General features: G+C 45.7%; 1 protein-coding gene across 1 annotated transcript in view; it reads right to left on the reverse strand.

Annotated features, from left to right (window-relative positions):
- Window positions 1–14,385, reverse strand: part of ADCY10 (adenylate cyclase 10) — a 103,586-nt gene that overhangs the window by 59,789 nt on the left and 29,412 nt on the right. The window contains exons 4-7 of the mRNA XM_073358100.1: window positions 11,409–11,513; window positions 8,393–8,431; window positions 6,628–6,771; window positions 1,591–1,796 (exon numbers count right to left, since the gene is read on the reverse strand). Coding sequence (XP_073214201.1) covers window positions 1,591–1,796; window positions 6,628–6,771; window positions 8,393–8,431; window positions 11,409–11,484 — 465 coding nt within the window. The 5' untranslated portion in view covers window positions 11,485–11,513. The remainder of the gene's footprint in view (window positions 1–1,590; window positions 1,797–6,627; window positions 6,772–8,392; window positions 8,432–11,408; window positions 11,514–14,385) is intronic.

The following is a 14,385-nucleotide window of genomic DNA, read 5'->3' on the forward strand; positions in this document are numbered from 1 at the left end:
TATTGAAGGTTAACCCACTCCCCATATTACACATGGGATCCTTCTGGCTACCCTGCACCTCAAGCCAGTGGGCTGGGGAGGGAGGGAAGCTATTGGACACTAAAGGTTGTATCGAATGGACTCCTCAAAAGTGGGTGTGCCTCACCTTGCCTCTTGCCCCAGAACCTTGTAGTAAAGATACATCACTAGGATCATGTATGTGGCATGAATTGGAAATCACAAACTCAAATTGCCTCACAGTACCTTCTCTTGAATAGGCTACATAGAAAGTGACATTGACTATTATAAATCTTAGCGTCAAAAGGGGGATTATGTTGGATCATATAAAAGAAGTTCTGTATTAAAATCACAAATGAGTTTGATTCCCCACAGTTTAAATTCCAGGGTATTACTAATTAAGAGGTCTCTTGGGTTTTGGTACTGTTTCTCTCCCTCTATGTGTGAAACTTGCAAGCTGCTAATTGCGTTAGTACATTCTAAGACAGAGTCTGTTCTCAAAGCAATTCACACAGAGAGAGACTCAAAGCAATACTCTGCAACAACAGAAACAGCACCCAGAGACTCCCCGCCCTTTTGTTGTATTAACAATTGTGATTAAAATAGAGATAGAGGATGTATGTGGATGGATGCTTGGTGTGGATAATAACTGAATGATCAGGGAGGTGCCAGCCTAAGAATCCAATGTCCATCGGCTGAAGAAGGCGTCAAGTGGAAATAACCAGAGGACACCCTCCCCACCCCCCAGAGGGCAGACTGGAATCCACCTAACAGCCTGAAGAATGGAAGAACCAAAGAACAAGATAACATCTAGCAGCACGGAGCCCTCAGGAATGTGCTATCTGCTGATTGATTCAGCAACAGCATGATGAAGCAATTCCCACAGACTGGCATAGGAAGAAATTCCTATAAAAATAGACTCTAAAAAGTGAGAACTTTGGGGAGTCTGATTCTGCAAACCAACTTCCAGGAGCATCAGATGAGCATCTGACAAGGCCCTACTCCCTCCTCATGTCCAGGCCACCTGGCCAGTGGCTTGGCATGAGCAACCCTAAGGCTGGTAACTATGATAACAACCTTGCAGAACCTCTGTGTGTGTGTGTGTGTCTGTTTGTATGAATGAATGTGTGAATAAATATGAGATTGAATAGAATGAACTAACTACTTACTATAATTCTTTCTGTATTCACAATAAATGTGGTATTTTGCCTTTTTCCCTTTAATAAGATCCTGCTGGTTTTTATTTTATTGGTATAACAGGCTTACCCCCCTTATTCCCTAATGACCAGCCACTCCTGGCAAGAGGAAGCCAAAATTAAGCCCATGTTTCCAGGGAACAAGATATTTCCCACATTCTACTATGCCTTCTTACTTCATCACCACTTTCAACTTTCGCATCACCATCCCTCTCGCCCCGCTCTGACCAGCTGGTCCATTGGATAGAGGCCCAATAACAAATATACACACAAGCATACGTGTGAGATTGCATCCAGCAGAAGACAATAAGGCACGTAAACATACCCCAACCTAGATAACAAGGCAATATGAACTCCACTGGTTATGAACCATTGTTGCACACTCCACATTGCCCACCTTAACAGCTCTTTGATCTTTAATTCTTTCTATTTCTATCATGCTCCTGTTACAGAGTTCCCAGCAGTTCGGCGATAGAATAACCTCGCTTGCTTTTGCTAGGTTTTGGGCCAACCGAACTTCATCCACTGCTCGGCCAATTACCAGAAAATATTGGTGCTTATTGTCTCCCACAACAACTTTGGAGATGTGACCTGCAGATAGCCCTGAGAAGAGAAACAGGATTGTTATGGAGCGCATATTTACTTTACCATTTGTAATATATGTATCTCATTTATCTTGGAAGCGGATTTTGGAGGCCAACCTATTTCTTTTGAGGTGGGAGGTTTGGATCAGTTCTTGACAATATGTGATATTTATTCTAGGAATCTGAGGATTTCTAGAACACCACTCTCCAATGAATTAAACAGCACGTCAGTTAATAAATAATAATAATAATGCACACATAATTATAAGGGTCACACAGTAGCATCTGTTATAAGGCTGCAAATCGGTTTCCGTTATAACAATCTGTTTATAGCTGAAGAAGAAAGCAGTGTGTTATAATAACATTTAACATTCCTGTGGTGGGAAGAACACCTCAACAGCCCAACACTGTGGCATTTAATTTCAGAAAGGGGAACTATGCGAAAATGAGGAGGTTATTTAAACAGAAATTAAAAGGTACAGTGACTAGAGTGAAATCCCTGCAAGCTGCATGGACACTTTTCAAAGACACCATAATAGAGGCTCAACTTAAATGTATACCCCAAATTAAAAAACACAGTAAAAGAAGTAAAAAAGAGCCACCGTGGCTTAACAACCATGTAAAAGAAGAAGTGAGAGATAAAAAGGCATCTTTTAAAAAGTGGAAGTCAAATCCTAGTGAGGTAAATAGAAAGGAGCACAAACACTGCCAAATTAAGTGTAAAAATGTAATAAGAAAAGCCAAAAAGGAGTTTGAAGAACAGCTAGCCAAAAACTCAAAAGGTAATACCAAAATGTTTTTTAAGTACATCAGAAGCAGGAAGCCTGCTAAACAACCAGTGGGGCCCCTGGACGATCAAGATACAAAAGGAGCACTTAAAGTCATTGCAGAGAAACTAAATGAATTCTTTGCTTCAGTCTTCACAGCTGAGGATGTTAGGGAGATTCCCAGACCCGAGCCATCTTTTGTAGGTGACAAATCTGAGGAATTGTCACAGATTGAAGTGTCACTACAGGAGGTTTTGGAATTAATTGAGAAATTTAGCAGTAACAAGTCACCGGGACCAGATGGCATTTACCCAAGAGTTCTGAAAGAACTCAAATGTGAAATTGTGGAACTATTAACTATGGCTTGTAACCTGTCCTTTAAATCAGCTACTGTACCCAACGACTGGAAGATAAATAATGTAATGCCAATATTTAAAAAGGGCTCTGGAGGTGATCCTGGCAATTACAGACCGGTAAGTCTAACGTCAGTATCGGGCAAATTAGTTGAAACAATAGTAAAGAATAAAATTGTCAGACACATAGAAGAACATAAATTGTTGGGCAAAAGTCAACATGGTTTCTGTAAAGGAAAATCATTTCGTACTAATCTATTAGAGTTCTTTGAAAGGGTCAACAAACATGTGGACAAGGGGGATCCAGTGGACATAGTGTACTTAGATTTCCAGAAAGTCTTTGACAAGGTCCCTCACCAAAGGCTCTTATGTAAATTAAGTTGTCATGTGATAAGAGGGAAGATCCTTTCATGGATTGAGAACTGGTTAAAAGACAGGGAACAAAGGGTAGGAATAAATGGTAACTTTTCAGAATGGAGAGGGGTAACTAGTGTTGTTCCCCAAGGGTCAGTCCTAGGACCGATCCTATTCAACTTATTCATAAATGATCTGGAGAAAGGGGTAAACAGTGAGGTGGCAAAGTTGGCAGATGATACTAAACTGCTCAAGATAAAAGAAAAGGAATACTTGTGGCACCTTAGAGACTAACGAATTTATTTGAGCATAAGCTTTCGTGAGCTACAGCTCACTTCATCGGATGCATAAAAGTGGAAAATGCAGTGAGGATGTTTTTATACACACAGACCCTGATAAAATGGGTGTTTATCACTTCAAAAGGTTTTCTCCCCCCACCCCACTCTCCTGCTGGTAATAACTTACCTAAAGTGATCACTCTCCTTACAATGTGTACATCATACACATCACACATTGTAAGGAGAGTGATCACCTGGAGCTTGGTACTTAGCATGTAGCACAGGGGTGGGCAAACTTTTTGGCCGTAGGGCCATATCAGGCTGCAAAACTGTATGGAGGGCTGGGTGGGGAAAGCTGTGCCCCCCAAACAACCTGGCCCCCGCCCCCATTCGCCCCTCCCACTTCCCACCTCCTGACTGTCCCCCTCAGAACCCCCGACCCATCCCACCTCCCCTGCTCCTTGTCCCCTAACTGCCCCCTCCTGGGACCCCCCCGCCCCAAACCCCGCCCCAGGATCCCACCCCCTATCCAATCTCCCCTGCTCCCTATCCCCTGACTTCCCCCACCTATCCACACCCCTGCCCCCTGACAGGCCCCCTGGGACTCCCATGCCCTATACAACCCTCGCTGTTCCCCGACCCTTGACCACCCCAGAACCTCCACCCCATCCAACCACCCTCTCCCCGACTTCCCCCTGGGACCTCCCAGCCCTAACCTCCCCCTTCTCCCTGTCCCCTGACTGCCCCCTGGGACCCACTACCCAACCCTGTCACCGCTGCACACACTGCTGCCACTCCCTTACCATGCCGCTCAGAGCAGCAGGAGCTTGCAGCCCCACTGCCCGCGCAGCGGCATGGTTGTGTGGGAGGAGGAGCAGCGGGGAAGGGGTTGGGGGCAAGCCTCCTGGGCCAGGAGCTCAGGGGCTGGGCAGGATGGTCCCACAGGCCGGATGTGGCCTGCAGGCCATAGTTTGCCCACCTCTGATGTAGGAAGTGCCCACTGAGGAATACATTCATGAACAAGTTTGAGAAACATTGGCTGGATAGCAATAAAGTGATATGCAATTCAATAATCCCTTCTGAACCTGCTCAGTGCAGCATCTACTAAGACTTTGAGTAGAACTCAGTAAAAAGCACTCTCTCATTTGGGATATCACTGCACATTCTGTCTGTGCGGTCTAACCAGGAGGCCAGCAAGCAGAAGGGTTTTGCTCTCAGTCTGCTGCTGCTGGGAGTTTGCATGAAGGGAGCTTGTAAATGTCTGCTTGAAAACACAAACAGAAAAAACATCCAGATGCAATCTAAAACTCCCCAGCTTAATATAAGGAAATGGCAAAAGAGCAAGTTCCTGAAGATCCCAAACTTAAGTGGCTTTACATTCTGTTGCCCAAACAGACAGTTGTGTGAACAGAGGTACTGTGAAGGCACTTCCCACAACCCTAATGGCCAGCAACTTCCTGTTGGTTTCCATGGATGTGAAATACTCAGAAGTAGAGCTGGTAAAAAAAAGGGGGTACTCTTTCCACTGACAATTTCAATACAAACAAAAAAGAAATAATTTTTGTCTAAATTTTCCATAAAAATTTTTGATTTTCAGCAGAAATTCAAATGCTGAAATACTTTGGCTGAAAACAAAACAAAAAAATTGACTTGGAAATACTCCCACTTTATTTATGGGAGTTGTAGTTCTGATGCCTCAATCTCCCATTATCCTTTATATGTTGGGCTCTCTAGTTTGACTACATCACCCAGGATGCTTCTTAATGTCCCCTCTTAGTGAGGGGAATTGGTTAATAATCAGAGTCTTTGTTTGTGGTGTACAATGGGAGATGTAATCCAGCTGGGGAGGACATTAGATGACCAAAATACAATTCCCATGAGCACTGTTCCCTCTAAGCTATGCACATGTGTGTGTGCACACAGATCCTAAACCCCATGCACATGGTGAAACACCGCACACACAAAAATTTGCATAGAAGCACAACAATTTGCACAGAAGAAATTTTTTGCGCACATGGCCTGTCAAAAATTAGAGGGAACATTGCCCATGAGACACTGTGGCAGGATTTCTAAATCAAAATATTTCAGTTTTCAGCTGTTTGGGGGTTTTTCGATGGAAAATTGAAATATTTCATGGAAAACAGACACTCTTCATAACAAAAATTGTTTAGTAGAAAACCCAATTTTCCATTGAAAAACAGTTTTGAAGGAATTTTGTCCACGAGTGCTAGTCAGAAGCTCCTCAGAGACAGTCATAACTCTGTAAAAATAAACTAGGTACAGTTAGCACCAATGAAAGGTGCCAGACTGGCAACAATAAATAAATTGAAGCTGTTTATTCACATAATAGATGCAGAATGGCCAGCTGTAGGACCAACTACCCCAAACTGCCTCCCTAAGGTACTTCAGCAGTTTGATCCTCAAGGCCCATTCAATCCCTTGGCTTCTCCGATGAAACTGTTTCTGAATGTAAGGATGGTTTATGTGTCACAGATACCTGTCTGCTAGGAACTCAAACGAGACCTGCAATGCATTTCACATGAGCCACTAGGCAATCAGATAGGAATAAGTCTCGGTCACCACTTCCACAGGCTGAATTTGAACCAGCAACTTAGAGATGAAATGCTCTTTATTCCAGTCCCCAAAAGACGCTTCTCTCTGACCAGAAATACATTTTCCCTACCACAGCAGCAGCCTTCCCATGCAGCTGCTGAAAAGGATGCAACTGATCAAAGCACCAAGCAATTCATGTCTTCTACAGATTCCTGGCCCTCTAGAAATGGAACAAGATTTGGGCATGGTGTTTCTCAGAGACGTATCTCGGGAGCACGAGAAGTGAGTGGGGGCTCATGTGACTCAGGAAGCAGAACTGCCTACTGGTTAGGGCAGACAACTGGGAGTGAGGAGTCCTGAACGCTCATCCCATCTCCACCACCAACTCACTGTGTGACCTGAGACAAGATATTTCATCTCCATTTGCCTCCGTTCCCTCCCCTGCACAATGGGGTCAATGCTTCCTATTCACTTTTGTAAAGTGCTTTGAGAATGTGCTCTCTAGTTACTGCAAAGTATTGTTATTCCACTAGTAGCCATGGTACCTATCTTCACTCGGAGCTCCAGACCCACTTCAGTCTCACGAACCCCATACTCTTCCTGGATCCTCAGGCTACATTTCAGCGCCAGGGTAATGATATCGCTCAGCTGGCTTCGTTGCACTTGCCACAGTGCTAGCAGTGCGTCCCCTGGGGAAGGCAGTGTGACAGAGACTTATGGGACACATGCTCTTCTTGTTTCGAAAGTGCTGACAAAGCCACAGCAGATCCACCTGTACCAGCCCAGCACTCTGACCCACAGAAAGATTGCTCACTAACCACCCCAAACTCCTTAGCAGCTGCTGGCTGTGAACAGACCAACCCCTCTATGCTTCTAGCACAGGGGTAGGCAACCTATGGCACACATGCCAAAGGCGGCACGCAAGCTGATTTTCAGTGGCATTCACACTGCCCGGGTCCTGGCCACTGGTCCCAGGGGCTCCGCTGCCAGCCTGGGGTACCGTCCGCTGGCCCCTTGCCTGCCGGGGTTCTGCTGGCCCCGCTCAGCCCGCTGCTAGCCCCGGGTCCCAGCCACTGGTCCCAGGGGCTCCGCTGCTGGCCTGGGGTACCGGCCACCAGCCCACTGCCAGCTGGGGTTTTGTCCACTGGCCCCCTCGGCCCACTGCTGGACTCAGGTCCCGACCACCGGTCCGGGGGGCTCTGCTGCTGGCCTGGGGTTCTGTCCATCGGCCCCGCTCAGCCCACTGCCAGCCCCAGGTCCCGACCACCAGTCTGGGGGGCTCAGCTGCCAACCTGGGGTCTCAGCCGCCGGCCCGGGGCTCTGCTGCCACCCTCAGCTGTGGCCCTCTGGCCCCAGGCTGGGGCAGTGAGGGGTGTAGACTGGGCCAAGAGGGGGCGCAGCTCAGCATGGATCGCATGGATTATTATTACTAGCACGTGAAACCTTAAATTAGAGTGAATAAATGAAGACTCAGCACACCACTTCTGAAAGGTTGCCGACCCCTGTTCTAGCAGCTGTCGGTTGTGACTACCTCTTCCCACCCAGTAATCCCTGTAGCTGCTTTTTACAAGTGAACTCTCCTTCCTGGTGATCCCTTATAGACACTGACTGCAAGTGTTCCTTCCCCGTCAGTGACCCCATGCAGTGGCTTGCTGCATGTTCCCCTCCCCTCTCCCACACACACAAACCTGTGTCCGCTGGCTCAGGTACACCTAAGGCATTGCACCTCCTATTGTCCTTGGGCAACTGCTAGCACAGTCATTCAGGCCCAGATCCCCAAAGGTATTTAGTATCAGAGGGGTAGCCATGTTAGTGTGTATCCACAAAAACAACGAGGAGTCCGGTGGCACCTTAAAGACTAACAGATTTATTTGGGCATAAGCTTTCAGGATAAAAAAACCCCTTCTTCAGATGCATGGACTGAAGAAGTGTATCCATGCACCTGAAGAAGTGGGGTTTTTTGCCCACAAAAGCTCATGCCCAAATAAAGGTATTTACGTGCCTAACTCCCATCTGATCTCAGTTCTAAAGGAAGTGCCAGCCAGGGTTTCTCAATCAGACACAGAGGAAGGGGAATCGGGGTTGTTTCTAACTGAAAGATATAGTGTAAATTCTTGCTTCTTCCAAATCATGGATCAATCCTGTGGGAATAGGAGCCAGAGGGATGGGTACAATAGAACAAGGAAAGGGAGTCGGCTAGTATGAGTGCCTTCACTGTCCAGAGCCTCACAAGTTAAATGACAACGGGAAAATAGGCCGCTCTACCCCACCCCAGTGCTTCCTCCTTAGATATCACAAGCTAATAAATACCTGCAAAGTTCAAGATATCGCCTCCGTAAATCAGCACCTCTGCAGCAAGAGAAAAGGCAAGAGAAGTTACACACAGCTCTTGTCAAAGAAAATCACGGAACAAATTGTTCTGTCGATCGGGGGAGGGGTGTGTGTGTGTGTTCGTGCGTGTCATAAATATAAAGGGAAGGGTAAATATCTTACAGGGTAATCAGATTCAAAACATAGAGAATCCCTCTAGGCAAAACCTTAAGTTACAAAAAGACACAAAAACAGGAATCTACATTTCATTCAGCACAGCTTATTTTATCAGCCATTTAAACAAAACAGAAGCTAATGCATATCTAGCTAGATTACTTACTAAGTTCTAAGACTCCATTCCTTTTCTGTTCCAGGCAAAAGCATCACACAGACAGAGAGAACCTTTGTTTCTCCCCCCTCCAGCTTTGAAAGTATCTTGTCTCCTCATTGGTCATTTTGGTCAGGTGCCAACGAGGTTATCCTAACTTCTTAACTCTTTACAGGTGAAAGGGTTTTTCCTCTGGCCAGGAGGGATTTTTAAAGGTGTTTACCCTTCCCTTTATATTTATGACAGGAGAAAAAAAGGTTCTCTCTATCTGTGTGATGCTTTTGCCGAGAACAGAAAAGGAATGGAGACTTTGAACTTAGTAAGTAATCTAGCTAGATATGCATTAGATTCTGTTTTGTTTAAAGAAAAGGAGTACTTGTGGCACCTTAGAGACTAACCAATTTATTAGAGCATAAGCTTTCGTGAGCTACAGCTCACTTCCTCAGACATCTGAGGAAGTGAGCTGTAGCTCACGAAAGCTTATGCTCTAATAAATTGGTTAGTCTCTAAGGTGCCACAAGTACTCCTTTTCTTTTTGCGAATACAGACTAACACGGCTGTTACTCTGAAACCTGTTTTGTTTAACTGGCTGATAAAATAAACTGTGCTGAATGGACTGTAGATTCCTGTTTTTGTGTCTTTTTGTAACTTAAGGTTTTGCCTAGAAGGATTCTCTATGTTTTGAATCTGATTACCCTGTAAGGTATTTACACATCACCATCCTGATTTTACAGAGGTGATTCTTTTACTTTTTCTTCCATTAAAATTCTTCTGTTAAGAACCTGATTGCTTTTTCATTGTTCTTAAGATCCAAGGGTTTGAGTCTGTGTTCACCTATGCAAATTGGTGAGGATTTTTATTAAGCCTTCCCCAGGAAAGGGGGTGTAGGGTTTGGGGAGGATTTTGGGGAGAAAGACGTTTCCAAGCGGGCTCTTTCCCTGTTATATATTTGTTAGACGTTTGGTGGTGGCAATAAAGTCCAAGGGCAAAAGGTAAAATAGTTTGTACCTTGGGGAAGTTTTAATCTAAGCTGGTAAAAATAAGCTTAGGGGGTTTTCATGCAGGTCCCCACATCTGTACCCTAGAGTTCAGAGTGGGGAAGGAACCTTGACAGTGCGTGTGTATGTGGGCGCGCACACATTGAGAGGGCATATTTTGCAGAGTAGGTGTGACTGAGTGAGCAAGATGGTGTATGCTTGAGCATTTAATCACAACAAAGCTCCCAGCTGCTGAGGGCTCAGAGCAAAAATCAGGGAGTTAAACTCCATCCCAAAAGCCACCATAAGGAGGCAGAGCACAGTGTTCTCTATGGCAACTAGAAATATTCCCTCCCAGACCCACCTCTTCTCCCAACCCTTCAAATCCCCTACTGCTCAGTTTTCAAAATGTCACATCCAACAGGGAGGGCCCTGGGGACAGCTTCAGAAGCACTGCTCAATGGGAAGTTTTGAAGCAAGTTCTCAAAAGCAATGTGACAGCGAGAGATAAGGAAGGACGATCCAGTGGTTAGGAAGCTAAGCCAGAGACTCTTGGTTCCCTGCTCCATTATAGACTACAGGTGTGACCTTGAGCAAATCAGCTGGCCTCTCCATGCCTGGGTTCCTTATCCATAACATGAATAATGGCACTCCCCTACCTCACTTCCTCACAGGGGTGTTGGAAGCCACATAAGAGCCTAAGATAGACAAGGAAGGGCCACACTGTGCTCTCAGGCTGTTGAGGCACTTTCTAGATTCTGAGAGGGAATTAGTAACTTTTGTCAGAGCTCAGCTCCCCAAATCATTAGCGTGCTGATGTCACAGGGGCATCTTACTCCTTGGCCACATAAACAACAAGACATTGCTCTTCCAGTGAAATGGGGTGGAGATCAGTGTTCCCTCTAATTTTTCCCACCCATGTGTGGAATGAATTTTGTTATGTGCACCAATATGGAGGTGATGTGTGACACACAACAAAATTCATATGGTGGGGGTGGGGTCGGGGCAGAGGGGTCAGGAGTCTTGGAGGGGGTCAGAGCTGGGGCAGAGGGTTGGGGTGCAGGGGGTGAGGGCTCCAGCTGGGGGTACAGGCTCTGGGGTGGAGCCAGGATGAAGGGTTTGGGGTGTGGGAGGGGGCTCCGGGGCTACCGCGGGGAGAGAGGAGTCCCCCCCAGCACTTTCTCCCCGCAGCAGCACCTGGGCTGGGGGGGAGAGGGGCCTCTCCTCGCCACTGCAGCTCTGGGGCTGGAGCCGCAGGATAAGTGCCCCTCCCCCAGCAGGTCCAGGCCGGAGACGCAGCAGGTTGGGGCCAGGAGCGGAGCGCCCCTCCCTTAGCCAAGGCAGGTCCCCTGGCGGGTTCCCTGAGCACCAGCATGGCTCTAAGAAGGCTGCCATGTGGCCGCACAGCTTACAGGGAACTTAGGTGGAGGCATATACCAGGGTAGAGCCACAGGAATAATGGACCCTTCAAAGCAGGACACATTGTGCCACTGAGGAGCAGCAATGACTGGTTCCCAAGGCAGCTCCATCCAGCCCTCCTAATCTTGGGAGATTTTCAAGGCTCCCTAAGTGACAGAGAAGATCCAAACCTCCAAGTAAAGAAGGGCCCACGCTGCTTAACAGAACACCTTTCTGATGGGCATTTCTTAAGTTCCCCAGACCTGAGCCAAAGAAGTGCTCTCAGCAAGGGATCGTGCCACCTGGTACTTACGTTCTACAATATCTCCTACGTAATGATTGAGGGTCTGCGTTAGCTGGTCAGCACCACGGTCCAGACTGGTGTCCATGCTAAACTTCTCTGTCAGTGCAGTAAAACCTGTAACACAAACGGCAGTCAGGCAGCCACTGTAGGAGGCAAGAAATGGCAGAAGATCTCAGCGACTGCAGTCAGACATGCTTTGTGTTACCTTAAATGTGCTGGATACATAAGAAAAAAAGTTTAACAAAACTTATTTTCCATTTAAAACTGATTTATTAAGCAAAGGAAGTATTATCTGTAGTTAGTTAATTGAACTGGAGTTTCTAGGTCACCACAACCTTCAAGATTTTAGAATAAGTTGATCTCATCCTCTTACACCTTGTTTTTGTTTGCAATTGGAAAAGGAAAACAAGCATTCCCTCTTTTGCAACTTCCAACTGGTTTCTTGATTTTGAATGAACTAGTCATTGAACTGAACTAGCGGAGTAAACTGAAATGAAGAAAATATTCTCTCTGCACCACAACAAGAGGCTACTTCTGCCAAAAACTGGTTTAGCACATCAGCTAACTCTGGTTCCAGGTGCTTAGCCAGTGACTTCCACCGGTTCATTTGAAATGAAATTTGACTTTCATTAAAACTTGGCAACAAACGTGTACTGCTATGTATTATTTTTGTATGTGATTTAAATGATTTTAATAGGCTATAAGTTTAGGCCTTAACATAAGTTGTTAATTTCAAGTTTAATTTTAAATAGGGTTGTTTTTTCTTAAAATAAATCTATATTTAAATAAAAAAATCTTTTATATTTTTTAATTAATTTTTCTCCACCCTGCATGCAACATTCCCTGATTTCAAGTCCCTAGTTCTTTCAGATTTCAGAGTAGCAGCCGTGTTAGTCTGTATCCGCAAAAAGAAAAGGAGTACTTGTGGCACCTTAGAGACTAACAAATTTATTTGAGCATAAGCTTTCGTGAGCTACAGCTCACTTCATCGGATGCATATAGTGGAAAATATAGTGGGGAAATTTATATACACAGAGAACATGAAACAATGGGTGTTACCATACAGATTGTAACAAGAGTGATCAGGTAAGGTGAGCTATTACCAGCAGGAAAGCGGGGGTGTGAGGAACCTTTTGTAGTGATAATCAAGGTGGGCCATTTCCAGCAGTTGACAAGAATGTCTGAGGAACAGTAGGCAGGGGAAATAAATATGAGGAAATAGTTTTACTTTGTGTAATGACACATCCATTCCCAGTCTCTATTCAAGCCTAAGTTAATTGTATCCAGTTTGCAAGTTAATTCCAATTCAGCAGTCTCTCGTTGGAGTCTATTATTGAAGTTTTTTTGTTGAAGAACTGCAACTTTTAGGTCTGTAATCGAGTGACCAAAGAGATTGAAGTGTTCTCCGACTGGTTTCTGAATGTTATAATTCTTGACATTTGATTTGTGTCCATTTATTCTTTTACGTAGAGACTGTCCAGTTTGACCAATGTACATGGCAGAGGGGCACTGCTGGCACATGATGGCATATATCACATTGGTAGATATGCAGGTGAACGAGCCTCTCATAGTGTGGCTGATGTGATTAGGCCCTATGATGGTGTCCCCTGAATAGATATGTGGACGCAGTTGGCAACAGGCTTTGTTGCAAGGATAGGTTCCTGGGCTAGTGTTTTTGTTATGTGGTGTGTGGTTGCTGGTGACTATTTGCTTCAGGTTGGGGGGCTGTCTGTAAGCAAGGACTGGCCTGTCTCCCAAGATTTGTGAGAGTGGTGGGTCGTCCTTCAGGATAGGTTGTAGATCCTTGATGATGCGTTGGAGAGGTTTTAGTTGGGGGCTGAAGGTGATGGCTAGTGGCGTTCTGTTATTTTCTTTGTTAGGCCTGTCCTGTAGTAGGTAACTTCTGGGTACTCTTCTGGCTCTGTCAATCTGTTTCTTCACTTCAGCAGATGGGTATTGTAGTTGTAAGAATGCTTGATAGAGATCTTGTAGGTGTTTGTCTCTGTCTGAGGGGTTGGAGCAAATGCGGTTGTATCGTAGAGCTTGGCTGTAGACAATGGATTGTGTGGTGTGGTCTGGATGAAAGCTGGAGGCATGTAGGCAGGCATAGCGGTCAGTAGGTTTCCGGTATAGGGTGGTGTTTATGTGACCATCGCTTATTAGTACTGTAGTGTCCAGGAAGTGGATCTCTTGTGTGGACTGGTCCAGGCTGAGGTTGATGGTGGGATAGAAATTGTTGAAATCATGGTGGAATTCCTCAAGGGTTTCTTTTCCATGAGTGCAGATGATGAAGATGTCATCAATGTAGCGCAAGTAGAGTAGGGGCATTAGGGGACGAGAGCTGAGGAAGCGTTGTTCTAAGTCAGCCGTAAAAATGTTGGCATACTGTGGGGCCATGCGGGTACCCATAGCAGTGCCGCTGATTTGAAGGTATACATTGTCCCCAAATGTGAAATAGTTATGGGTGAGGACAAAGTCACAAAGTTCAGCCACCAGGTTTGCCGTGACATTATCGGGGATACTGTTCCTGACGGCCTGTAGTCCATCTTTGTGTGGAATGTTGGTGTAGAGGGCTTCTACATCCATAGTGGCCAGATGGTGTTTTCAGGAAGATCACCGATGGATTGTAGTTTCCTCAGGAAGTCAGTGGTGTCTCGAAGATAGCTGGGAGTGCTGGTAGCGTAGGGCCTGAGGGGGGAGTCCACATAGCCAGACAATCCTGCTGTCAGGGTGCCAATGCCTGAGATTATAGGGCATCCAGGATTTCCAGGTTTATGGATCTCGGGTTGCAGATAGAATACCCCTGGTCGGGATTCCAGAGGTGTGTCTGTGAGGATTTGTTCTTGTGCTTTTTCAGGGAGTTTCTTGAGCAGATGGTGTAGTTTCTTTTGGTAACCCTTAGTGGGATCAGAGGGTAATGGCTTGTAGAATGTGGTGTTGGAGAGCTGCCTAGGAGCCTCTTGTTCATATTCTGACCTATTCACGA

The sequence above is a fragment of the Lepidochelys kempii genome, chromosome 8 (assembly GCF_965140265.1).
Source record: "Lepidochelys kempii isolate rLepKem1 chromosome 8, rLepKem1.hap2, whole genome shotgun sequence".
Lineage (NCBI taxonomy): Eukaryota > Metazoa > Chordata > Testudines > Cheloniidae > Lepidochelys > Lepidochelys kempii.